This window comes from Symsagittifera roscoffensis, chromosome 4, assembly GCF_963678635.1.
Source record: "Symsagittifera roscoffensis chromosome 4, txSymRosc1.1, whole genome shotgun sequence".
In the NCBI taxonomy this organism is placed as follows: domain Eukaryota; kingdom Metazoa; phylum Xenacoelomorpha; order Acoela; family Convolutidae; genus Symsagittifera; species Symsagittifera roscoffensis.
The window spans coordinates 8,217,364-8,244,517 of record NC_087065.1 but is presented as its reverse complement, the minus strand read 5'-3'; the positions used below and the strand labels follow the sequence as shown (position 1 = coordinate 8,244,517).

The window sequence follows — 27,154 nt, the reverse complement described above, 5'->3', positions numbered from 1 at the left end:
GTGGCACCTCCAAGGCGAAGAGTGCGAGATGAGTGGATAGTTCGAATGGATCTTGAGTCTTGAGAGGGAAGGGGGGGCTTGAGTGTGGATCCGGGTGAAACCTGGGTTCACAGAAAAAGAAATTTTAACGAATCAAATATTGTTATTAATATACTATATTTACTATATAAATCAAAATGCTGCATGACAATTTCCTGATTGAATGGGACAAAAGAAATTTTAAATGATTGGCTTAAAAAGCAAGAATTCAAGGGTGCAGGTGTGTGCAGATTTTGATTGCTGTTTAGCGATAGTGTGAAAATTTTACATGGCCGTGAATTTTGGGGTGTAGATAAACTTAAGTCTGCTGCGAACTTCTGTAAGTGACCACTGGCACTGTACCTTGAGCAAAACTTGATTTTCTGGGACTCACTGGCAGACGACAGCACGCGATGAGGACATCGATCTCGAGTCCAGGGAGTATGTGCCAGTCGGTCATATTTGGAAGTTTGACCTTGAGAGAAGCAAAAAACACTTAATTTTGGGGTAAAATTTAATTTTTCAAAAATTCGAATGGAGCCTGTCATGCACGATTTTCTCGCGATAACTGAAAGTCAAAAAAGAGAAGTCAGAACAATCGAGTGACAATTGCGGGAAAGTTGCAAGATAAATCAGTAGGAAATTGCTATTCGCAATTTCCGTCACAGCAATAATCTAGAGTAGAGCTGTCCCATTCGAAACAGAAAGAAGCGTATTCCCACGAACTGGATTATTGTGACTTGACTGGAGTATTATTCTAAACTGGACTAGAGTGAACCTTCGGTGGAAAGGTGGACAGCTTGAGTGTCCCAATGGTTCACGAGAAACTATATTCTAGAGTACAAACTTGTTCTTGTTGTTAAAACTGACGAACATTAAACTCATTTTAGTTACATTATTTAATTCTCGAGTTGATTACCGACTTGATTACTCCCAGTTCTTGAGCGTGCTACAATGTGAGTACTAATTTAAATTTCTAGAGTGTGTTTTATAATTGTTATGTTGAGGTAAGGCGAGTTTTAGGTTGATCCATCTGAAATGGATCAAAGTTCCACTGTCTAATAAAAAGTAACGTAACGGATTGTTCCAACCCGGTTTTTAGCGGCGTTCATGTATTTTGGGTATCTAGAGACCTAAGTTTGAGGACGTTCTTAATTCTAGAGTGGGGGGATATTTTAGTAGTAGCCTTTAAGCTGTAACGGGTCGTAGTCTCATGTCACAAACGAACCGAATTGGCTCCGACTGATTTGAGGTAGAAAAACACAAGAGATAGTGTCCCTGACTCTTGAGCCAATAGTTATAGGGCCTATTTTTCTTAAGCCTCATGTGTGACTGCAGTAGACGAATGTTACAATAGACTTGAAGGAGTTGAAAGAGTCACTTACCAACAACTCTGCACGTCGCCCCGAACTGGATTCTTCCGGCCAATCATCTTCAAATCCCCAAGCTAAGTCATATTCTGATGTTTTGCTAAACAAAAATGGTGTTGAATACGCAAAAGAACTCCGTTTTAGTGGTATCCTTGAATATATCTCTGCAAGTGATAACAAAGCTCAAAGATCGGATATTTTTGAGCATAAAGTTACCAATGTAAATGGCGTCTTAACCCATCCAGGAATTGATAATAATGAACCTGTTGTTTCTATTAAGCGACTTGGACCATTCAAGCCTGAAAGCACTCGACCAAGGACAATTATCGTCAAATTTAAAAACGAGTTAATATCTGAAAGATTATTATCAAGAGCAACCCATTTAAAAGACTACTCCAATACTTACAACCAAAAAGTATACAAAGTTTACCTGTCAAAATCCCTGAAACCAGACGAAATCAAGATTGAGAAAAAGGTACTAGAAAAACGCAGATTTCTCATTGACAACGAAAATGTTAAACCCAAAGACCTGAAAATTAAAAATCTCGAGCTCTTCAAGAATGGAGTGAAAGTTCAGTTAGAAGACTGACTATCTGACACCACCTCCATCACCCACCCGTTATCCGCCCTATGCTTTAATACACGAAGCCTCATTAATATAAATCGTAGAACTTCTTTCGCAAATTATATTCTCAAGAGCAATCATGACGTTATATGCCTAACCGAAACCTGGCTAACATCTGAGATAAGTGACTCTGAACTATTTCTTAATCAATACAATATTTACCGAACCGACCGTGAAATGAACGATCATGGTCACTCCAGTCATGGCGGCACTCTCATTGGAATAAAAAATGAACATAGTTCGGAACCAATTCGCCTTCCTGATGAAATAGTCCACCATTTCCCAGCTTGTACAGTCTCGTCCACTTCTGAAACCTTGCTATTTCTTTGTTGTTACTTTCCTCCTAGGACAAGTCCCTTTGCTATAGACCACCAATTCCTTGAACACTTCTTTATTTATCTTGAAAGTGTCTTCCTTTTATATTCAAACGTGGTTATATGTGGGGACTTTAACTTTGATATTGACTGGCGTGATTATTCTTCTACATTTCCCGACGAACAAAGATTCATTACTGGCATTGAAAAACTAAATCTCACCTAATCTGTTCAGTTTCCTACAACACGTGAAAAAACTTTAGATTTGCTTTTGGTGTCGCCTAGCTCAGATGTTCTTGACATCAAACCTGTAACAGACAACATTAGTAAATTGTCAGATCATATACTTGTCGCTTTTGTTATATCTTCAGTTCTTTACTCGCCTAAGCGTACAACACCCGGAAAAGTTTTCAGCTACACCAAAGCTAATTATGAAGCTATGAGGCTCCAGATATCGCGAAATTACTTCACAGGTCACTGTTGGTCAAACCCTAATGTTTTACTCTCGGAATGGTATGACTGGTTACAGCATATAATCTCCAAAACTGTCCCCATTTGAACGAAGCACCGCAGTGAGCTGCCTCCATGGATCTTATCCTCAACATCGAACGAGATAAAGCGTTTGCATACTTTTGAGAAAAAGTTTGGTCGATCGAATCCGAAAACTACTAAACAGAATGAAAAGGTTACAGTCTTGACAGGAAAAGACAAGGAAAACTATGAGAATGAACTAGCCAGCAACAGGAGTAAAAATCAGCTTTTCAAGTATTTTCGAACATTTAAGACAACGACCATACCGTCATACGTTTATCTAGATAAACTATGTGCTTACTCAGATCAGTCTAAGGCTGATCTATTTGCTTCCTTTTTCTCTAGCGTGTTCATCTTATCGTCATCATTAGATGATGAGGACTCAATTCGCAACCAATTTTTAGCGCACGAATATCAAATCATTGATACCTTTGATACTTCGGATGAATCTATTCTTGAGATTTGCCTTAACCTCAACGTAACTAAGTCACGTGGACCCGACAATCTACCCCCAGCGCTGTTCAAAAATGTCGCCAGTGCACTATGCCACTCCCTGAGTCAAATTTTCAATAAGATCAAACAGACATGTGTCTTCCCACAGCAATGGAAAACCGCAATAGTAACACCAATTCACAAGAAAGGTGACACGCGAAATGTAACCAACTATAGACCCATTTCTCTTCTTGATATATCTTCCAAGATCCTCGAACGATGCATGTTTCGAAGTCTATACAATCATTTCAAGCCCTTGATACACAATGCACAATTTGGTTTTCGAAAAGGAAGATCTGTCGAAATTCAACTTTTGATATATCTCGATCACCTTTACAAAGAAATTGAGTATGAAAATTCCATTGATGTTATTTACACCAATTTTGAGAAAGCGTTCGATAAAGTGGACCACGGGATATTGTTATTCAAACTTTTTCAATATGGTGTACGTGGAAATTTTCTCAAATTGATCAAATCATATTTGAACAACCGCTCTCAGAGAATTAAAGTAGGAGACAAAATATCTGGCCCAATTGAAGTAACTAGCGGGGTTCCGCAAGGATCAGTAGTTGGAGCTTTACTATTCCTGTTTTTCATTAATGACTTGCCATCAACGTGCGCTGACTCGAAGCCTCTTTTACTAGCTGACTAATAGTTCGACTTCTTTCCAGTCTGAACTTTCTCGAATTTATAATTGGAGTGTTGCTAATAAAATGCCCTTCAACGTCGCAAAATGTACTCACATCCACTTTGGTAAAAACAACGATACTGCATATAACTTCAACGGCGAAGTGATTCCTCGAACAGATGTTCAAAAAGATCTTGGTATTCTTGTTCGTAGCGATCTTAAATGGAACAATCATTTCAAAGCAGCTGCCGCAAAATCCATCAAAGTTCTCCACATGCTCAAAAGAAACACGTCGAGTCTGCCAGTTTACAGCAAACTCAACCTGTACAAAAGCATGGTTGTTCCATCCTTGCTGTTTGGATCAAATTGTTGCGCCTTATCTAAGACAAACATATCAGTTCTAGAGAACGTACAGAAAAAATTCTGTAAGTGGTGTCTCCCTCACATGAGCTACACCAGTGCTCTAACCTTCCTAAACATTCTTCCAGTTGCTTATTACATCCAACTGAACACTTTTTTACTTCTGCGGAAAATTGTGACTGATTACTTCGATTACAACTTCAGCGAGCATATTCAATTCTTCCATTCACCTCAGGACTCACGGGAAGGGCCTTCGCAAGGGTTTTCCCTGCAAGAACCTACCCAAACGAGACTTCGAGTATTGCGACATGGTCCTATAGTCAGTTTTACCAGCATTAGGCCCTTGAAAAGTTTATGTGAGCAAAATTTTTGGTTCCAAGCTACTAGAACAGCAAATCGCTTACCTGATGACATTGATATTTTCTCCTCCACCCTGAAATCGGACTTGTTGAAATGGTTCTGGGAATACTTCCATGCGTTTTACAATGAAAGCAATTCTTGCTCCTGGGTTACCTTTTGTGACTGCAATCGAAACAACTGTAGACTCGTTTTCAACAGAAATACCTTTGGGGGAAACCCCTTGTGATTTATCACTAAATCCAATATAATAAATAATAATAATAATTAATTCGAACTTGATACTCACATTTTATCGCTTGTCTTCTCGAGCCCATAAGCCAGTGCAGCGGCTGTTGGTTCATTAATCACCCGCAACACGTCTAGTCCAGCTATCTGCCCAGCATCTTTGGTAGTCTGTCTTTGGGAGTCATTGAAATAGGCTGGTACCGTAACAACTGCGTTCTTCACGTTGCTTCCAAGATAGCTTTCAGCAGTCTCTTTCATTTTAGTTAAAACGTATGCTCCAATTTGACTGGGTGAATACTTCTTGCCATGCGCTTCGAGCCAGGCATCACCATTATTTGCTTTCACAATTTTAAATGGCGCGTTTTGATGTCTTTTTGAGTCTCTGGGTCGTCAAAGCGACGACCGATGAGTCTTTTCGTAGCAAACAAGGTATTTTCTGGATTTGTAACAGCTTGACGTTTAGCGGGAATACCTACAAGTCTTTCGTCGTTCTTTGTGAAAGCAACAACTGAAGGAGTAGTTCTGTTTCCCTCCGCATTCTCCAGAACTTTGGCCTGTTTGCCTTCCATGACTGCAACACACGAGTTGGTCGTACCCAGATCGATACCAACAACATTGCCTTGGACCTTTCCGCTGGATAATCGCGTACTTTGGTACAACCCTCCGTTCAATTTCAAGGATGAATAAAACTACACAAAGAATACTTCAAATCATTTCAAAGAATACTAATATAAACTAACCAATACGAGAAGCATTTGCATACCTGAGCGCTCGAGGATCGCCTCAAAAGCTGTGTCATTACCATTTTGAGCACTGAAAACTTCAAAAAGAAGAATTAATTTTCTGTACAACCAAAATACTGGGATAATCAGGTGAAAAGTACCATTGTAACAGAGGCTACAGTCAGGAGTCCCGTCATCGTATTTAGCCTAATTGTTGTGATAAACTTATTAAATAGATTTGTTATGTTTGACGTTTGTGGAGCGCCCTCTGAGGAATTTTAGAGGCAGGTCTGTCAAGTGGCTTTCTGTGGGGAAGAGGGAGCTCGGGTGAGATTGTTCCTTGTTTTTGATTTTGTAGTTTGATTTCAAAAATTAAATCAATTTAATTGTCTTCTATTTTTTTATTTGCTGATTTATAAGATTCCCACTAACCACTTATCATGGGTTAGTTCAGTCCCCTTAAGTCCAGTAAAAATCCTTTCCTTTACCTTTACGCTGCGTCAATATGAGGAAAAACAACAAAGAGTGTACAAACAACTATGTGCATCGTCAGGATTTTTACAATAAAGTAATCTAAATGACGTCAAAACATCAACTTACAAATGTTATTTACAAACATTTCGCAACTATGTGCATCGTCAGGATTTTTACAATAAAGTAATCTAAATGACGCTAAAACATCAACTTACAAATGTTATTTAAAAACATTGGCGTGATTTCCGTTTTTGCTAGTTCTATATGTTTTAATTTAGTTTAATTTTACGAACATTGTTTGAAAGAGAATCTGTATATACTCTGTATATACGCTGTATGTTTGGACTATCTGTAAAATTTTTCGTAAAATTTTAATACCAGCTCGTTCTTAATTCTTAAAACTGATGTTTTTTTAGTATCCGTAACTTCATATATTTTAATCAACCAGTTTCTGAACTGTAACCGAACTTGTTTTGTTTTGTTTTGTATTGTTTATTGCTTGTTTTCTGATGTTGTGTTTTTGTTTGATGTAACCAATGAATTTTAACCAACTTTATTATTTACACTTTGCTATAATGATGCCTCGGTTTTTATTGTATAGTAATTCAGGTGTTCTTTTTTCTTCTTCTATACATTTTGGTTCTAAATATCATGTTAATAAATTAGCCAATCACAGTTGACCTCTAAGTTACGATTAAGCTTAAAATGATTTTAACCTCTAAAATTAATTGAACTGTTTTAAATTAACTTGTCTGGAAGTTTCTGAGTCAAAAGTTCGATTTAGTCAAGTACTTTTTACATAGAAAACAAGCCTGGGTATCTGGCTTGACAACAAACTGACATTCGAAACACACATCACTAAAAAAGCCAATAAGGCAAACGGCATGATAGCAGTAATTAAGAAAAGCTTCACTAAAGTCTCGAAACAAGTATTTTTAAACATCTACAAATGCTTGATACGGCCACACTTTGAATTTGCGAACTTAATCTGGCACCCAAAACTGATCAAGCATCAAAAGATCTTGGAAAACGTACAAAGAAGAGCGACGCGTCTAGTTAGTGGTATGAAAAATCTATCCTATTACGAATCCTTAAAGAACTGAACCTATCATCGCTGGAATACAGAAGGAAAAGAGGGACAATGATAGAAATGTATAAAATCTGCTATGGTTTGTATGATAGGAACGCCACTGCGGGACTATTCGAGCGGAATGATAGGGATTCTAGAGGTAACGCATGTTAAGTAGTAGTACGTAAAGCAAATCTAGAAACGCGAAAAAATTTATTCACGATTAGAGCACCTCTCGACTGGAACCACCTGCCACAGGAAACAGTGGAAAGCAAGACCATCAACGAATTCAAGTGGAAACTGGACAAACATTGGAAAGCGATTGGAATTGACATGTACGAATTCGAACGGAGATAGGAAAAATCATTTGAAAGGACCACAAGAGGCACTGCCTAATGGTCATAAAAACTTGACTTGAATTGACTTGAAAACCAAAAATATTTTGGGACTAAACTTTCAGTATTAACTACCTGCTCCTAAATTCATCGCGCGTGTTCAAGCCCGGTTTCTCTTTCCTGATATGTATTTCCTCCAATGTTAAAAATTTTGTTTGGTTGTTTGGCCTATCTATAATTTCCCAACTAAGATCTGCGCTATTTCCCTCAAGTTGGCATTGCTGAAGGTGGAGGCCTACCGGTGAGTCTGCTTTCTTATGTTCTTCAATTCTAGTGGTCAAATGTCGAACAGTTTTTCCGACATAGATGGAAGTGCATCCACTACATGACAATTTAAAAACCACTCTTGACTTGAGGCCATTAGAAAATGCTGACTTCAGTGATGGTAAACATGATTCTAGTTTTTTTGAGGTGAAAACCACTTGAACGTTAGTTAGTTTTCGTAACCTGTTTGGTTACCTCTATATTGCACCATCAGCATTGGGGGCTTCACATATTTTGGTGATTGAGTTGACAAACACCTCTCACTATCCAGGGGCTTGCCCTTGCCCTCGATGACTTTGCACAGGGCGTCTGAAGCCACATTTGCGGGCTAATTTTCAGGGTACTGATTTGGCAGCCATTGGGCTCTACTAGTTTCCGTAGCCTTATTAAATATCTACCAGCTAGACGTACTCCAAAAAACCCTGTGTTTAGTGCCTTGGATAACACTACGCTTATACTAAGTTGAGGCGCAGCTTCTATGGTTCAGTATAGTCCCTGTATTTGTTGGTTTTTGATACTAACTGCAAGTTACACTCCTACCATGCGATAAACTTATATTCGAATCCAGGAACGTCAAATTCCCCTCAGAATTAGTTTCCTCTAGAGCGAACTGCAGATTTGGATGAAGAGAATTGGCGGCATCGAGAAGACAACTCGGCTCCCCTCTGACTTTTCTAACAATGTCATCCACATACCTGAGGAACAATGTAACATTCGCCCAAATACTACAGAGTGACGTAGCGTAGAAAAAATATCTATAGACGACTGGCCGGCGTTAGTTACCTAAATTCTACTCGTTTTTCACCGTCTCGACTTAGCCAGTTGATTTTCTGGTCTGTTTCGGGCTAAGTAACAAGTTACTATTTTCAGGCCATCAGTCAATCGACTTTTAATCAGCTTTCGTTTACATGCGAAGAACACCCCACAGCTGGGTCTAGGATCCCCAGACTACTTGATTGCTATTAAAAAAATGGCTCGAATATCCTATTTTTCTATGTTCTTGATGACAGTTCTATATTAAATTCATTGGAGATGGATTGACACTTTCCTCTTTCTAGCTAATCATATTCTAAAATAACAAATCATACCGGTAATAATGCAAAGGTTTATGACATCAGAGTAGCTAAAAAGTCAGTTTATTACAGTCCTTCACCATATGATGTCTCTGGGGGGCCAAGCCTCCGATTCCGTGCTTTTTCTGTAATAACGTCGTTATTATTCCCAATTCTTGGCACGGGAGGGTATTGCTTCTTCCTTCTTGAAGCCTCCTTTCAGTCTATTGTCTCCAATTAGTTGTTTTATCGTGCGCAATCGTCACGATAAGAGGCTTCGTGTTTTTTTTTTGTTTTTCAGACTTCCGACCGTCTGTCACTTGCTATTTTATTTGTTGTTCTGTTTTTTGTGACTTTTCCGGCTAAACATGGCCGTTTTTGCATTTCTCAGAAATGTAACGTCGCAATTAGAATTTTTCTAAAAGTTTTCATCCAGAATGTTCTAGCCTCCTTCACATCAATATGTGACGACTAAGGACTCTAACGTCGTTTTCGTGCTGCTACGGAAGGTTCCGCTATGCCAATCCGGGGGAATGGCACATACTCCCCGGACAGTCCCTCTCAAGGTCCACATTGATAGCATAACGCCGGGTTATCGTCAAGTAGTGTTCCAGTTCTCTATAATTAACTTTACGAACCGCATTAGAAAATGAAATTTATCTACTCCACCTCAACTCACTGCGTGTCATAAATGGCATCGTACTACATCTCACTGCCTTTCAACATTTTCACAAAATTTGCACTATGAGGAGTGTCCTAGATAAAACTTCTTTTCTGACTACTTACGTCATCTCGCTATAAAATTTCTTCTCGCTCTTGCTGATTAAAAATTTGGGACGTGGCACGGCCACGCACCCGTTAGAATTGACTTAATGTCACTCACCAAGTATAATTATTCTTTTTGCGTTTGCCTCTATGTTAAAACTGAGAAACTCTGTGGCTAGGAAAGGTAATGAGGTACTTTCGAGCGAGCGTACTCAAACCCCACCAGGTCGCCACACAGTGAACATGTGTCCTACACAGATTTAAAACATCAGTCGGGTTTAAATAGGTTAATGTACTCACCTATGCTCTGTATATATATCTTTGTAAATAGCATCAACTAAAACTCTCATTGTTATTTAGCAATTGCAACACTTTAACCATTCTCAAAGCCCGGTGTAACCAAACTACAATAAAGCAAAAAGTTTAACAGTTTCAATAATCAAACTTAGTTGATTGGTACAAGTTTTAACACACAAAGACAATTAATTATCCCTCCCTCTCTCTTCATTTCAATCTCGTGTCACATCTTCATCTTCACTCCATTGCCTCTTGTTCCTGTTCTTCTGCCTCACTATCCTCCAGGACTTTCTTCAGCATTTCCACGGAGCTACAGGCTGTGCCCCGACTTTCCTGCTCTGACAGCCTCGGTTTGCAACCAGGTAGTAAGTCCAGTAAGTCCACATTCACATCTTGCTCCCGGTTCCTGCAAAAGCTGTTGTGCAGACATAGGCTCACATTCCGTTCTATGTCAGCTTGTAAGACCTCTCTCTTTTCGGCCTCAGTAGCAAAAGGCGCTCCAGCTACTCGCTTCACCGCCGTGGTAACAGCGTTCCTGTGCGTTAGGAATGCTCTCTTATAGGCTCTCGGTCCTACGTCTAGCTGGAAGGGTTGATAGGCTTCCGTGTTCCTGGACATATGACGCTTCGCGCGTTCATACATTCATGACTTCATCACTGCACGTAACCAACGCATCAACCTTTGCCTTGACCATATACTCTCAATGGCTTTAGATATCCTCAGAACCTTGCAGGTGGTTCTGAAAAGATCTAAGTTGTTGTTCAACTTCACGTTACTTAGTTGCTCGGGTGTCGGCACAGCAGTGACAAGGATACTCCCCATGGATCATCAAGATGTTAATTCGGGTGCGGTACCCTGAAGCTCCCAGCAGCGGTTCCACTTCTGTCATGATCCTATGTACGTCGTCTTTATCATCAAGGGTGGGGAATTCTGTGGGTAACACTCCACTCGCCTTCTTTTTCTGGAATTCACTCACGTTACCCTCACTCAACCTCATGAAATCTTCCACCACCATGGCCTGCATCTCGCCTTTTGATCTCTTCGGGACGGCTCGAATAAACTTCGTCAGTAAGTCATACGACCTCTCTGACCTCCTGGCTAATCTCACACACTTTGGCACAGAGAAGAGTTGGTCGACCAACACCTGCTGCGTCCTCGCGTCCATTACCATCATATGCGTAGGGTACCTACTATTGCAATATGGTGCGGAGCTCGAAACCACCAGATATTTTGAACCAGTAGGTCGATAATAGGCCTCACTGTCTTTCAAATTCATCTCGTTCTCTAGAGCCTCTCGCCAAACTCCAATCTTCTGTTCAGTCTGCAATGCTCCAGGGAGCTTTTCCACACTTAAGGACGTAACCAGCCCATGGGCACGCTCCAGGCGTTCTAATGATTCGAGCGAGCTCGTCATACAGTAAAAACCCAAGGCAGTATTCAAATTCACTTCCGTTACTCCGTGGCAGTCTGCTATCAATTCCATATCACTTTTTTTCCGACATGCTTAATCTCCCATACAACTGAGCTAGTTGGCAATGTTGCTCACTCAGCGTATTCAGACAAGGGCCCGTACCACACACGTGTCCTTCCATCCCACAACTGGAAGCTAGACTGGTGCTCTGTCTCAACCAATTACTCGAAGAACTTCCCTCGGAGGGTTCCGTAGATGGTCTGCCATTCTGCTTCGTTTTTTTCAGGGTCAGCAGATGATGTATCATGGCCAAACCATGTAGACTCGCGTCATCATCCAAATCCAACACAATATCTGCAGTCATATCCCAGATTAGACCAGCATTCGGGTGCGGACACCATGAAGGCTTCATGAGCTCCCACATGGTTACTAAGCTGGTCTTTATGGGACCGTCCCATGAACCACATTCAAAGCTCACTTGCCATTTCAGCCCAGGAACCGAGGGTTCGACCACTCTTTCCTCCAAAATAATCCCAGCTTGGGTTGTTCCACCATCACCATGCCAGTTTCCTTGACTCGCTCGACCCAGAAATCAAGTGTCATGACCTGCTCGTAGTCAAAATATGCCTCCCTGGCTTCTTCGTCCACAAAGGGGTTGTATGCCATCCCTGGCATGTCTGACACATATTGGAATGATTTCAGCTTCCCCAAGGTTGTATAATATTTCTGTTGCCTGACTGCCTCAGTTGACTAACGGCTCACTTTCAACTCTTTGTTGGCGTATCTTCTCACTTCCCCAAGCCCGCGATAGCTTTCTATATCATTAGTCTCTTTACTCGGTATGAGCAGCGGCATGTCCTGATATAGCTCCAGGAGAGCCCTCAGAAATTTTCCTTCACGATCAACTCCCCCTTGCCGAATGGTTTTTACACATACTTCCATTACAGGGGTGGGGATGCGATCCACCACGAACACCACAAAGCAAAGGGCATCTTTGCGCTTAGCCCAGACTATCGCGGAATCGTCTCTGCTAATCAACACTCGCAGGGCTTCCATCAGTTCCAGCTCTTGTTTCTTCGACTTCGAGTCATTATTGCTCTCGTACTCCGATCTCTTGATTCCCATTAAGCACCAGGCCAGTTGCACCTGCAAGTCAGTTCTCGCGCATGGGTAGGCCAGGTACGCTGCCACCTTTGCCGGTGCATACATCGTCACGTCGAAGTATCTATGAGGGGCCGCCCTCCAAGAGGTTTCTAACAATTTTTCCAGCCCGATCTCATTTGCCTCCGAGGACATCACGGTGCCATATTCCTTTCGATTCAGATTAGAGTGCTCCGTCAATTCCTTCAAGTACTCCTGCATGGCGTGCTTTTCGCTCCAGGCCATCTGGTGCCCTCTCGCCGAGTTTCTCGCCTTGAGCATCTCCACATAACCCCCGGCGGGATCCCCCATGTGGACTGAGTCGGGTACTGTAATCCGACTGTACTCAACCACGCCGAGTTATCCTTCCAGTTTCCTCCAGGCCATGTTCTTCCGCGAGGTTTTGTAGTCACCGAGCCTTCCAGATCCACACTGACTGATGACCTCCATTTCAAGCTTTGTATCCTTCAATGTCCGTGCATTTTTCTTCGAACTCGTGGCTGTTGAGGTCAAGCCTGCCAATAGCATAGGGGGTATTAAGTTTTCTTTTTCTCCCCGGCTAACGCTGCACCATCTCCCTGTCCACTCTCATTTCGATGAGCTACCTTTGCCAACAAGGCCACTACTGCGTTCGCCTTCGACTTCACTACTTTCTGATTCACTATTTTGATTACTGTTTTTCCCTTTCAATCTCTTCAGCCCCTTCTTGGCTCGCCTGACGGGTAATTTTCTCAAAACCTGATTTTCATCGGAACTGTCCTCCGAAACTGACTCGGTCAGAACGTCAGACTGTGCGGAGCTCATTAGTTTTCCTACAACCTCGCGCATTAGGTTTGGGTCAACCCCACCTTCATTACGGACTGCGTCCCGTATCTGCGTATCACGTCCCATGTCCTCTCCATGAAGGTTACTCGGTTCCAGGTCACTCCCGCCTTCCATTCAAGTTCGCTCTGGTATCTCTCCCATTCCTCTTCAGGCAATGCGCCCAGGAAGGGTACCCTCATTGTCTCGTCGATTCTTCTCCTCCTGGGTGACTAGTGGAGCAGTTTCTGCGTATCCCTACTCCTGTATTCCACTGCCAGGCCTATCGGAGTTGACCCCTGAAGTTAAGCACTATTAGCTCTGGGTCCCTTATCTTCCCGAAGAGTAATATTTCACTCATTCGCGCTCTCAAGTCTTCTTGTCTGCACCAATTCAGTGCGTCCCAGTCGCATCCAGAACGCTGATCAAGCTCACGTGCACTATTGAGTGATGGTACGCTACCACAAGCGGATCCGGAAAGGCATACGTTACGGCTGGCCCGTAGACACAGGTCACCACCTCTCCCAGCCCCCTGATCATCGCCAAGGGATCAGATCTCATGGCCAAGAACAAGTCGGCTAGGAGAGGTATTCCTCCCTCCATTCGCCTCCTTCACTTCTTCTCTAGTCTTTGCGCTTCTTTCTGCGCCTGTCAAATGCCTTTTCTGCATCAGGAGATATTCCACTAGCAGCGTCTTTAGTCCACCAGCACACTTGTAGGAATAAGTCTTTGGACTCGGGTGGGCCTTACTCACCGACAGGGGTTCCCCATATTTCATCAGTCGACGAAATGTCGTCAGCTCCCCATGTGTCAGGAGTATCAAGGTCAACTCGTCGATTCGGAGCGTCTCCACACCTCTGTTAAACATATATGCCGGGCTCATGTTGAACAGGTACCTATGGTATACCAAGTACAAGGCCAGTAGTATGTTGATTGGCATACTCATGAGTTCCTGCACGAACGCCCCGAAGATCGTATTCCCTGCATAGGACACTTTGTCCTTGTACTTCTTCTCCCAACATGGACTCAATAATCTCAAGATCTCGTGTGACTTCCGGGTCCTCAGTTAGACCTTGGCATGCTCCCTCCAGAAGCCTCCGATAGTCACATCGTTTGCAGCCGTGACGAATCTCCCCACCGTCATCTCTCCCTTTTCTGCTACTTTCAGATGTTCCTCCAGAAACTGCCACGTTTGCTTCACCAGCGGTGGAGCACTCTCTTTCGTCTTTTCCGTCACGCTCTCAAGTCTCGGGGTCAGGAACGGCCATCTTCCTCTCTCGTGTGTTAGACGACATGCCATCGATTCCACTTATTTTTCGGCTGCAGCCACATTCTTTCTCTCGTTGTTTGGCCCCCTCGCCCTGCTAGTGGAACTCGTGATCGCCAGGTCTATACTCCAGAACCACAGGCTGGCTGTCAGTTGAGTTATCACAGGATGGTCATCCCCCACCTCTGGGTTGAACTTCAGTTGCCGGGAAAGGTTTGACACCTCCAGAAAAAGGACCTCGTCCAACACGGTCATTTATCCGCAAGCTCGTAAAAGCCTCTTAGAGCGTGGGACACATCCGCCCACGCTGCCGCCACTTCCGATTTTAAGAGTCGCAAGTTCACTAGCTCTAGTTCACGATTTGGGGCCGCCATCAGCATCCGCCATCCGTTTTTCCCGCAGTCGGAGTTAACATGGCGTAACCGAACTGTAAAGCAGGTGATGATGACGCGAATACCACTTTTGGTCTTCGATTCCAACCCGTATCTCACCAGTTCCTGCACCTCATTCAATGCTGATAACAGCGACTGAATTGCCTCCCAGATCCTCTCTGGTGTAGGCTCCTCACTTCCAAGGGTCTCAAGTAGCCCCGCTACGTGCAGGTGATCATTCATTCCCGCGAACAACAATAGCGCCGATTTACACGGTGTCTCTGACTTCATCGCCACGATCAGGGTCAACATTTGATTCAACTCCGCCCCCGGTAGTAGGTACACCAAGGTCTCTGGCCAAAACAACTTCGGTGACGTCCACTCGAAGTCCGATCCCGCCACAATGATCGCTCTCGCCGCTCCAGGATCCGACCGATCATAAACTGCTAACGTCTTGGCCAGCTATGAAGTTCTACAGGATCTCCCGTACCTTGGGTATTCCGCAAGTTTCGCACCCATGTAGGCTGTGTCAGGAAGCACCATGCTCTTAGGCTCGAGAAGCTTGTCCACCGCCCTCAGCTGCGCGGGGATCGCCACTCTGATCCTGCCTATACTGGTCCGATGCTTGGGAGGCTCCACTATGAGGCCTGAACTTCCAAGCTCCTTGAAAAGTCTGTAATTGATTGATCCCATTATAGATATCTGGGGATTTATCGTCAAGTCCACCATCTCCAGTGTCTTGGCTCGAGAGAAGTGCGCCTCATGGGCCTTTATCCAATCCACACATAAGTGATTGCTCAAGTCCTCGTGTGACAGACTCTTGAGCCCCAAGACTTCCGTTAACTCTTGTCTGCAGGCCAGATCCTTGAGACCCAGATCCTTCACTCGTTCTAGGTACCGGCTTCTGCTTGCTTCCCCCGGATGTTCCACTTCCTTCTTGTTGTCCACTATCACCACTCAGGACACACCTCTGGGGCGTAGAATATTCCGCCTCGCCTCTTTCCATGGGTGTCGATCTCAACTGTCTGCTTCTGCTGCTAGTTGAGCTCGTTTTCGAGTCGATCCTACCCCCCAAGCAATCAGTTACGGACCTGGCTGAGAGAAGGGAGGTATCGGGGGTTGACCAAAGGTGAATTGACCCGTCTCCACTAGATCCGACTCAAGGAAATTTACATGTCTTTGAAAGACGCCGTTCAGCCACTCCGTGCCCCCTTGGCCTATCGAAGTGTATATCATTCGTGGATGCATCTTCCGGGAGGGAAAATTCCATCATTCTTGCTACATCAAGCACTCTCAATGGCAGCACACTTCTTTGTTGGATTTGCCTGATTGTCTTATTGATATTTCGCACCCTTTCGTTCATCTCCCTTGCGTTCTGGTCGGCCATCATGTTGTAGGGGACGGTGCAGATGTTGAGGACTGCTGGCTCCAGGTAAATGCTTATCTCCTCAAGAATGCAACTCACTCTGTCTTGTAGCCTCATCATTTTTCTTGACTCGCCCCTGGACACGTCGTTGGTTCCCATCATCAGTGTAACCGTGTATATATTCCCAATCTCCAGCATCTGCAGGGACGCCAACATCTGGGGCATCGCTGCGCCCGAGAAACTCAAGACTCCCACATGCCAATGGGCCTCGATCCTCGTCAAGACCCGGACGAGACTGTTCTCTATTATCAAGTGTATCGTGCCTTCGGGTAATCTCAGTTGTACAAAGTACTCTGCCCACGCGGCGTCATGAAATGCATCTCTTCTCTCTCGTTGCGCTGCCGTCCACTCCGCTCGACTATGTCGGTGGTACATTTCGTCAGTGTTCTTTTTGTAGCTCGAGATCACAACGCTCCTCACTGGATGATCTCTCCAGGTGGTTGGTCGTTGCTCACGCGCAGTGTTCTCAAAAGCCTTCGCCTGCAATCTTTCCTGCAACTCCCTGAGGTGTGATGTCCCCGTTCCGGACTGACTGCCACTAGTTGAGCTGGATTTCAGTCCTGCTAGCGCAATGTCCATTAGCGGTCTGATTCGATTCGCCTCTAGATTCCTCATGGAAGGGACGGCTCAGTTGGTTTCCATGCCTCCAAGCCTTCGTTCATGTGCTCTTGAGCCACGCGTTCCAGGTTGAAACTTTTCGATCTGGGCGCTTCATCCACCTCCATTCTTGACTCTGGTCTCGATCTCGTCACTACTGGCTCAGTTGTCGTCCTCTTTTTCTCCTTACCACTCGCGACGACTGCTCGCTGCCTCCTCTGTAGTCGTTCTGTTTCTGACTTTATCTGATCACAATTTACGACACTTTCTTATAGTCTCTGTTCTTGCTCCCGTTCTGCCCTCAGCAGATCCCGATCAAAAACCGCCTTGTCTCGCTCAAGTATTAAATGGTCGCGATCAAGTTTGGCTTGATCACTATCGAGAACCGCTTGGTCCATATCCAGGTTGGCCTTGTCCCGTTCCCATTGGGCCCTACTAACTCTCTTTTCATGCTGCTGAGATCTTGATATGACTCTTCTGTTTGTTGTGACCGGAACGTCGATGGTGGTTTGCTTGTTGATTGTGTTCTGGTCTGGTTGGAAGGGAAATTCCTCCGCGCCATACTCCGTGATTCCTCGCAAGATCAAATCCTCAGACGTCTCCGTTCACATTCCAGGATAGCCATCTGGTCTGCTCCTGATTCGAGATTCCATCCGGGGTGTAACCCACCATCAGCACGGCTTCAGTCGCTGACTCCCTGTACTCCCCTTGCTCCTCCAGTTGCAGGATGGCATTGAGCATAACCGCGAGCCTCTCATCCACTTGCGTGTAGTCGAGGTCCCTCAAGCGCTTGTATAAATCGTCGAGTGCGGGTTTTTTGAACGCCGCTGGCACAGACTTCCAGAATCGATCTGCCATTGCTGCTTTTCTTTATCTCACGAGATCTCAGGAACCACTAACTCGAGAAGTACCTTAGTTGATCCAACTCAAGAATTATCTTTCCCAAATAAATACTCAAGAAATGTCTTCCGCTGGCACAATCAAGGAAGAACTGTTTAAAGTTTTCTTTTTTCTCTTGTTCGACCAACTGTGACCTAGTTGTCGTTTCAGCTTTCAAATCAATCTGAAAATAGAATTCAGTTTTAAACCAAGATATTTCCCACTCGTGGCTAACCTAGACCTCCCCCATCAATACCTTTCAAACATTGTCCTTACAACTCCATTAAAATGATTTAATTTAGACGTTAAAAACATGCAGATTTATTTTATGTTTTAGCACCATATAAGATTCGATTGTCATGCCAATCACATTAAAACCCAGCTGCCTGACTCGTGCTACCCCTCTTACCTAGCACAGGACCCTTGTTTACTCTAACTCAAGACCCCACACGTCCATCCAGAGCTCAGGCAATACTCAAGTAATACTTCTTGTGTAGGTGTACCATTATTTCCGTTTCCGCAAAGATCACGTGTAGGATAGTGTATAGTTCTCTAGGGTTAAATCTGCCTCAAATTGGATCGTAGACGGTATTGAAACCTCGCGTATCCCTCTTTCGACCAAGAAGTCTCTCAACCTTGTCAGTGCTAATACCACATGCTCGGGGTCTATCACGTTTCTCTCACTGACTCTCGTTACCAAAAAACACAGGTATTTACCGGGAACTTGTGAAACTGAAGGAGGGAGTGCTGCCATTTCCCCCAACCCTGGTCTCTTCCTGAACAGAAACTCCACAATTGAAGTCAGCTTCCAGTCTGGTATTGAAGCTCATGTCCGCTGTTATGCAGATCGCGCTAGTCTTGTCTGACAGGATGAAGTCACTGTCTGTGATCAGAACCTTATCCGAATATATATTCGGAATCTCGAACTTCGTCTTGAAATGTCTTCCAATGGTAGGCTTGGCCCCCTCCTGGTCGAGCTCCAGGCCGTTGATCTCTCTCACTTCCCTGAGCTTCTTTATTGTTAAGTTTTTGGTGTGGGTAACTCCTACCCCCACTCCCCGGACAAAAATATTTATCGACGTCCCCGTCGATGGTACGTGGCTCAAGTTATCCGGTGGTATTTTCAGTGGCCGATCAGTGGCTGTCCAACGCAACAACGGGTTCTCTGATTTCACATGTTTCTTCGCAGATAAGTTCGATGCTTCGTTCTTCCTTCTCCTCCGCTTCAAGATTGTGCATCCACTCCAGGATCCTCAGATTTGTGTTTCCCTTCTTTCAATTTCGCTTTGTTCCAGGTCCAAATCTTTTTCTGACAGGGTGTGATCTTCTTGCAAGGAGTGCTCACTGTCGTTTATGATCTGCCATTCTTCATTGGCTACCAGATCACCCGCTTTCACCAACTCTTCTCCTATCTCGTCAGGCCTAATCTTGTCGATCAGGAAGTCATCACCATAGCTGTTGCATCTCATGCCTGTTTTCTTACGCCCATCTCTTCTGTTTTTTTGTAAATCTGGTTCCGTCATTTTGTACCTCGTTTTGCTCGGGATCATTCTAATCTTCCTCGGCGAAAGACCCCTCGGCCGAATCTACTTCTATCTTTTCGTTGTCATCCATGCTCACGTTCTGTTTGCCATCATTTTTCTCTCCGGTTCCTTTCTCGTTCACTTCACATGCTGGTTCTACCAGTAGATACTCGAGTCCTTCCATATTCTGTGCTACGCAACAATCTTCCGGCGATGAGACGTGAGGTTTCAGGTTTTCGTAGTGCGCCGCACGCCCTGTACTCAAGCGATAGAACCGACCCTGCTGGTGAAATTCTGTTATCATGAACGGCCCTCTCCATTTCTTCAATAGTTTCTTCGTCCCTTTTGGAGGTATGATGTTTTGGAACACCCAGGTGTTTTGTCCCACAGCATACGGCTTCGCTTGAAGTACTTTTTCATCGTAATTCTTCCGCTGTCTCATCTGTGCCTCTGCTGTGTTTCTTCTGCACAGCTCGTTCAGTTCCTGTTCTGTCCTGACTGCTTCCTTCACATATGCCTGAGGCGGCGTCTTCTTTCCCTCTTACTCCGGATAGAAGAAGGTCAGGGGCATCGCTTTTTCTCTCTCTCTCTCTCTCTCTCTCTACTTGTTAACATCATGAAACGACTAATCCCCGTTGTTGAGTGTTGCGTACTGTTGTAAGCCCCCACCACCTGTGGCAGATACTTGTCCCAGTCATTCATATATCTCGAACAATACACCCGCAGCATATTCACTAGTGTTCTATTCTGTCTCTTCACTAATCCATTCGTTTGTGGATGATAGGTCGTTGAATGAGCCTGTGCAATGTGGGATCTTCTCATTATTTTTTTTGTCAGGTCCCCCACGAATACCTTCCTATTGTCTGATTGGAAATTCATTGGACAACCATATCGTGATTTCAGAGCGTTATCAAGTGATCACAAGTTTCTTCCGCCGATGCCGTCTGACATGGTACCGCTTCTGCCAGTTTCGTCAAAGGATCTATAATTACTAGTATCTGGTTATATCCCGAGTCGTTCATGCAGATCTTCTGATGGTCTATCTGCACGACCTCGTTAAACTCCGAGCTTTCCACTTTTCCTAGTATCCTTCACCTGCAAGCACGACAGACATGCGTTCACCCAAGCCTTCCGCAGCCCTGGCCAACCAAATCTGTGTAGTATTCTTTGTTGTAACTTGTCTATCCCCTGATGTCCCATTTGGTCAAACGATCTGAACAACAATTCTGTTTGGTATAGCTGAGGTATTATGATGAGGTTATGGTTGTGTAGAATTCTTTTTCGTTTTTTCTCTTACATGCTACCAAGCCATTAGCTGTGTGATAGAGGAATTCTTTTCTCTCTTTGTAGAACTGGCTCAAGATCTTGTAACTATCCTCTTCCAGGTATCCCCTCTCTTTTGCTCCCGTCCGAACCCATTTTGAGAGGTTAGTCGTCATTTTATCATTCATCTGTGCTCGTATCAGATCCGACAGCCTATACCTCGCTTTGACGTGTTCCTTCAATGCCATCATTTGACCGTTCAGCTCTCCAGGATTGTGGATGTCGTCTTTAAGCTTGACACAAACTATCCTTCTCAAGATCTCTATGTCGTCTTCTGGTTCTAGATTTGTCCTGATGTTCGATTTATAAGATAGCTCCCTGAATGGTTTTCTTGACACTGATATTTTTTCAAGCTCTTCCCCTCCATACGCGTCATGATGTTCCAGGTTACACGTCCCTGACGAAGGGATTGTTTGCAATTCCCTGTCCTGTTACCTAATTTTTTCTTCAGCTAATATTGTGCAAAGACTGTCTTGCTCATCGTCACTCTCCTCCGAACCATCATCCCAATCTTCCGGCTCCCCGGAAAAATTCTCTTCCTCGCCATCTCTTCCTGGTTGCGGCCACTCCCCAGACTCTTGATCTAGTCCAAGGTGTTCAACTTCCTCCTTGAACGACACTCTCTTGTTTGTTCTCGTCGTCCGTCTGAGTACTTGTTCAGGGATTCTCTCGACTAGTGTCCGCACAACCTCCCTGTTCACTGGCTCCCTGCTTTTCATCAAGTCTGCGTCATGTTTCACTTCCCCTCATCTCAACATGGTGACTTCTGTCTGTCTTTACCACTTTCTGAGACCACAGGTTTGTCATCTGCTAGTCTCTCGAGTAGTTTCCTTAGATCCTCTCCTACCGTCACCTTTCCTGTTTCCATTTCGTCGAGGCGGTAGCCTTTTGACTTCAGCGTTTCCCTCACTATCTTGGACTTGAGCATTTTTTCCATTATCATCCCTAAACTTCTTTTGAGAATTTGTTTTGCTTGATGTTCAATTGGTAATTCGGGATGATCCTCTATCGGTTTTCCTGTGATATCTAGCCATCTTTTGAGCGGTAGGGTGTCATATGGTCATATGTTTCCTTGTCCATAAAAAAAAGCCTTCTTTGATCTCCGGTCTATCAGCCTCCCTCTGCTCCTGTCTCTCGTAGAATTCCGTCTTCTTGCTCAAGGTGTCAGCATTTTGGTGCTAGTCCGTCGTTCTGTGTTCAATGATCATATTATAACCATCCAGCCGCAGTATCCATCTCCCGATGTAACTCGGGTCCATTGAATACGTTTTCAACCAGCTGAGTGCTCTGTTGTAAAGCCGTAGCTTGAATGATTCGCTACCCAGGTATGTCCTGTATTTTTCCACAAAAGTGACGACGGCAAACATCTCCTCCTTGGGTGCTCCGTACTTCATTTCCGTATCACTCAAGACTTTGCTCCCGTAGGCGATCGGTCTCAAGTCTGTTTTTCCGTTCCACTTTTGTTCTTGATGGAGTATGCCCGAGATCACTACTACCGATGCATCGATATCCAGCACGTACATCCCATCCCCTTCTCTGTCGGCATGCCTAGCACATGTGCTTCACATAATTCTTTCTCTAATCTTTGAAATGACTCTTCAGCCGCGTTATTCTACATGAATTTCTTTCCCTTGTGCCTCATGAGTTGTTGCATTAGATATACTTTGTCCGCATCGCCCGTGAGGAACTCCCTGCAGTAAATTGCAAAACCCAAGAAGCTCATCAACTGGTGTTCTGTTTTTGGCTATTTCTCAGTCAGCACTGCCTCTACCGCGTCCAGGTCTGGTCTAATGCCATGTTTGTTTACCATTCTCCCCAGGTATTTAATTGAGCCCTTGAGAATCTCACACTTCGATGGCTTGCATTTCAGTCCTGCTCTCTTCATGCCAGCGAACACCTCGTCCAGTCGTTCAATGCGGTACTCTAGGGTGTTCCAGGGGGCTCCAGGATGGACAAGGTGTTGCAATCACCACGTAATCCACGTAGCACATTTTTAAATTGCCGTACTTCTTCGCTACGCTTGTCAGCACCTGTGCCATCAGTCGTTGGAAGGTGGTTGTCAAGAGTTGTAAAAAGTTTTGCGTCACCTAATTTTGAAAGACTCTCATCTATCCTAGGTATGGGTTGGCATTTTTCACCGCGACGGAGTTCAGATATCGAAAGTCACAACAAAACCTAACTTGGTCTCCTTTCTTTTTAGCCATCACTACTCCACACACCCACGGTGATTTGGATGGTTCTATCATCTCATACTCTAGTGGGGTCTCTTTTCTACATGCATCCGATTTGTTTGGGGTCATACGCCTCACCTCGCCCCTCCCTTTGCGGTACCGCCGACTCTAGCTCTATTTCATGTTCAACGAAGTTGCAGCATCCAATGTCTGCCTTTTGTCTCGAATAAGCATCATGATTCCTAACTTGAACATCTTTGATGGCTTCGAGCTGTTCGTCTGTTATTTTTCCCCTTATGTGTTCAATTTCTGGTAAAACTGGTTAACCATTTCCGATTCCTCTAGTGTGGGTCTTTCTGGAAAATTCGAACAGCTCGAAAATCCATTGTCTGTCTCTGACTTAAGTGACTTCACAAGACCTGATAAACATTTTATTTTCTTCAATCTTCTCAAAATACAAATTTTATCCCTATGATTCGGGCAATCAAGGACTTCATTTTCTTTTAGTCATTTCACAACTATTTTTCACGGGCAGTGCGTATCCCAGCTTCCTCTAGTTTGTGATTGGTATATTAAGAGTATTCAACAAGACACTGACGCAGAGGCCACTCTTGGTTATCGAGAAAGAACTTCCTAAAATAGCAGCCATTTGACTGTTGGGGTTTGGTACTATACACTCTTGTTTATTGTCACTTAGTTCATTATAGTTTTTCATCCGCAAACGTATCTTTGCCGCCTCATTCGCTTTCAGCCTTACCCTCCTACTCAAGAAAACTGGAGCCTTATTTTCATTCGCTATTATCGAATTTACCGGTTTAATTACGTACTTCCTTTCCGGATTTCGAATCCTGAACATCGAATTGTTAAGATCATTTGTTACATCAAATTTCCTGACGGAATCTCTGCCTAAAATAAATTGGTCAGACTCATCTAGATTCTCCACCACCAGAAGCCTCATCCACAAATTGCGTTCCCCCAGGTTTAGGGCTATTATAGGTGTCCTACTTAGAACCCGAAGCGCCCCCTTGTTACAGCCGTAATCTTGAGTCAATCAAATCGTCTTTGTCGAATCCCATTTTTCTCCAAATTTCAATTGATATTACCCTCAAGACGGCTCCCGTGTCCAACAACCCTCGCAGTTGCGTCTTCTTCCCTCTTATGTCCAATACATGTGCAGATACGTCTGCTTCCGTTCCCAGATGCATGGCATCCTCTTCCAGCATTGCGCAGTGCTCAATGGACCTCACTTTTAGTTCTTCTCTGCCAACATAGATTTGTCACGCTAGATCCTCCTCAAATGTTATCGTCTTTGTATAGATGTTTATTCCACCTATTTTCAACATGACCTCGTGCGGGCCATATGCTTCCGTGTATCTGCTGTCTATGCGAATTGACTTGCCAGCACCTCTCGTGAGTAATGCTCTCAGTGATCTTGAAGGGGTTTGCGGGGTTATTGTTCTCAAGTAATCTGCATATACATCAATTTGCATCAATGTTTGATCACTTGGTTCACTCAGGTTTCTCGTTACTTCCTGACCACCCACTGTGATTTTTGACATGATTCTCGCTCCAATCTCCGTGATGCCAAATGGTTTGCCGGTCACCATCTTCAAGGTATTGCAATTAATCCTGTTCACTAAAGTTTTCTCCGGTCTCTGGTTCTGGCCTCAGAGTGTCTCATTCATCTTTTGTCTCATCATTCATCTCATGTTTTAACCGTTGCTCGATCTCTTTGGTTGCCAAGTCTTGCTTCACTCTGATGATAGCCTCTGCATCTGCTTTCTCATAATTTCTCACTAGTGGACTCCTTGTCTCAGCCCCTACGACATCTTTGACTTGTGCTACGGCCTTTACTGTCTTCATTGGTAACTCACCATTTGCTGCCTCTTTGCTCTGCAGGTCATTTTCAGCTTGTCTGTTCCTTGTGTTCTGTACCGCTGCCAATACCAATTTATGTTTCGGGTGACCTTGATTTTTCACTGCCTCCCAAAATAGGGGACAATCTATCCTGAAATGGCCCTCCTGATTGCAGAAAAAGAACCTCGCGCCTTTGTTGATAATCAAACCACTGTAAATTCGTGTTCTTTCGTTTGACTCATGTCTTCTTCGTCTGGCGCATATCCCAAGCTTTTCATACCTTGCTTGTATGTTGTACAACCGCTACTTGATGGTCCGTTGATTCGCAGTTTGCTCATGACCTTCGTTTGTCTATGTCGTCTATAGCTTTGTACCATGACGACGTTTGTTGTTGGCTCCCCACTTGCATTTTTCTGTTTTCTGAGAACGAATAATTCTTTGGTTTCAATAACGTATACTCTCTTGACTTTTGCCTCATCTCTTCTGGGGTTGGTGCGTTATCCTTCGATAGCGTGTAATATGTTGCCAACATCGTTCTCATGTCATCAGTCCTCACTCCGTCGATAAACTTTGAAGCAGTTTCTTCTGTTGGTCGATTCCGCTGGATTACTTCTCCTCCTCAAGCTCCCAAGATTATCCAGAAATCAATCAACCGACTCGTCATCTCTTTTTCTTCTTTTTTCGAGCCTCTTCATCGCCTGATGACCCTTCATACCCGATCCAAATCGATTCAATAGTATCTCGAAGATCTTGTCTGCAGTGTCACGCTCCTCCTCCTTCTTTGCCACCACACACTTCAGTCCAATTTTATCAATCTGGGGTAACGGTGTAGATTCCTGTTTCTTTCGTTGTGGTTCTACGAAGTCAATCCAGGTTCCAGATGGCTTGTCCGCTACTAATTTACCTTAGTCTATAGAATTTCTCAAGAATACATCCAATTGGGACTGTACGGCTCCAGAATATTCTGCTTCGCACTTTGTCGGTCGTTTCTACTTTGTCCGCCATCTGTTGCAGCTTTTTTTATGTCGCCCTTGCCAGGACATAGTCATTGTCTATGTTCTCATTCTTGTTGTGTCGTACTTCCTTTTTCAGCTCTTGGGGGTGTTCTTCGGTGCATTTCAGCTTTTTGTCGATTTGTTCCAACTTTGACATCAAGTTACCCAGAACAAGCGAAATTGTTTTTGTTCCCATAGTTTGTTTGTCTTGGTTGGCCGTTGCTTCTTGTGTGACCTGTTCTTTATCTTGTTTAGCTGCTGCCGTTATTGCAGAAACTGTTCCAAACATTTTGCTTTTCTCGATCGCTGGTATTCCCTCCTCTTTCTCATTTGCTTTCTTTCTGACCATCGCTGCAATCTTTTCTGTGAACGACGTTCTTTTTGTTTGAGAATCGTCTTTTATCGTTCCCGGTGTGTTGTTTGTTATTTCGTCTACATTGCCTATTGGTGACAACTCTATTGTTTTCTTCTCTTGTTCTTCTACGTTTGGCATGGGTGTTGATTCCGTCGTCTATACTCTGATATGGTGTCTCAAGATTGGAATGTCTAGCCGGTATAGTCGGTTCTTCCGTCACTTTCTCTTTGGCCTTCTGTTCCTTGTTGCTTCTTGTATTGACCATGTTCACTGAAAAACTCTTTCTCATTACTCTCGGATTTGTTGGTGTTAGTTTCCGTTGCGACGAGGTTTGATTTTGCTTAAGTCATATCCCTTTTACCTTCTGCTAGAAATGTTCTTGTTTTCTTCAAAATTTTTATAAACAGGTTTCTTTATCTACAATTCTAATATAAATACAAGTTCCTAATGCAAAATCTAATTGAAGTTATAAGAAAAATTCCTAATCTATTATTTATTAAAACCCAGTCGAATTCGTCTCTCCTAAAGTTGTAGACCGAAACTAAGTATTGGGACTTTTTGATCAGGTCTTTGGATCTTCTGGTAGGATCTTGGGACCCTTCGCTCTATTCCTGAGATCCTTCCCTTGGGTCTTGGGACCCTTAGCTCTTAGTGCCGGGACTCCTTGTTCTTGTCCTAGTACCATTTGGTACTGTCCTGGGTCCCTTCGGTTTTGTCCTATGACCCTTCGGTACTGTCCTGGGACCCTTCGCTCGAGCTCTGGTAACCCCTGGTATAGTCTTGAGACCCTTCTGTTCTGTCCCAGGATACCTCAGTGCTGTCCTGGGACCTTTCGCTCAAGTAATGGTACCGTTCGTTAGGGTATTGGGACCCTTCGCTCTAGTGTTGGTACATTCCCTACCTTAATACGAGTTCGCTTTCGAGTAACTTCGCGCTGCTACTCTTGTTGTGAGTCTTCGACTCAGTTGTTCTAATATAACTAAATCGACGATATCGATTTTTTAGTTACTATAAGAAAGCCCCCTTTTTTTTTACAATTTTCAACCACCAACATCTAACTTAATCAGCCCCCCTGCT

The 27,154-nt window shown here is 43.9% G+C and overlaps 2 protein-coding genes across 2 annotated transcripts in view; one reads left to right on the top strand and one right to left on the bottom strand.

The window, feature by feature from the left end:
* Positions 1-2,613: 2,613 nt before the first annotated feature.
* LOC134844719 (stress-70 protein, mitochondrial-like) overlaps positions 2,614-27,154 on the bottom strand; it is a 531,301-nt gene continuing 506,760 nt past the window's right edge. The window contains 5 exon segments of the mRNA XM_063861533.1: positions 2,614-2,635; positions 4,743-4,931; positions 4,985-5,282; positions 5,285-5,612; positions 5,687-5,745. Of these exon segments, the coding sequence (XP_063717603.1) occupies positions 2,614-2,635; positions 4,743-4,931; positions 4,985-5,282; positions 5,285-5,612; positions 5,687-5,728 (879 nt within the window). The 5' untranslated portion in view covers positions 5,729-5,745.
* The window catches only part of LOC134843663 (zinc finger FYVE domain-containing protein 9-like), a 412,805-nt gene continuing 391,512 nt past the window's right edge, over positions 5,862-27,154 (top strand). The window contains exon 1 of the mRNA XM_063859861.1: positions 5,862-5,881. The gene's annotated coding sequence lies outside the window, so the exon portion shown is untranslated. The remainder of the gene's footprint in view (positions 5,882-27,154) is intronic.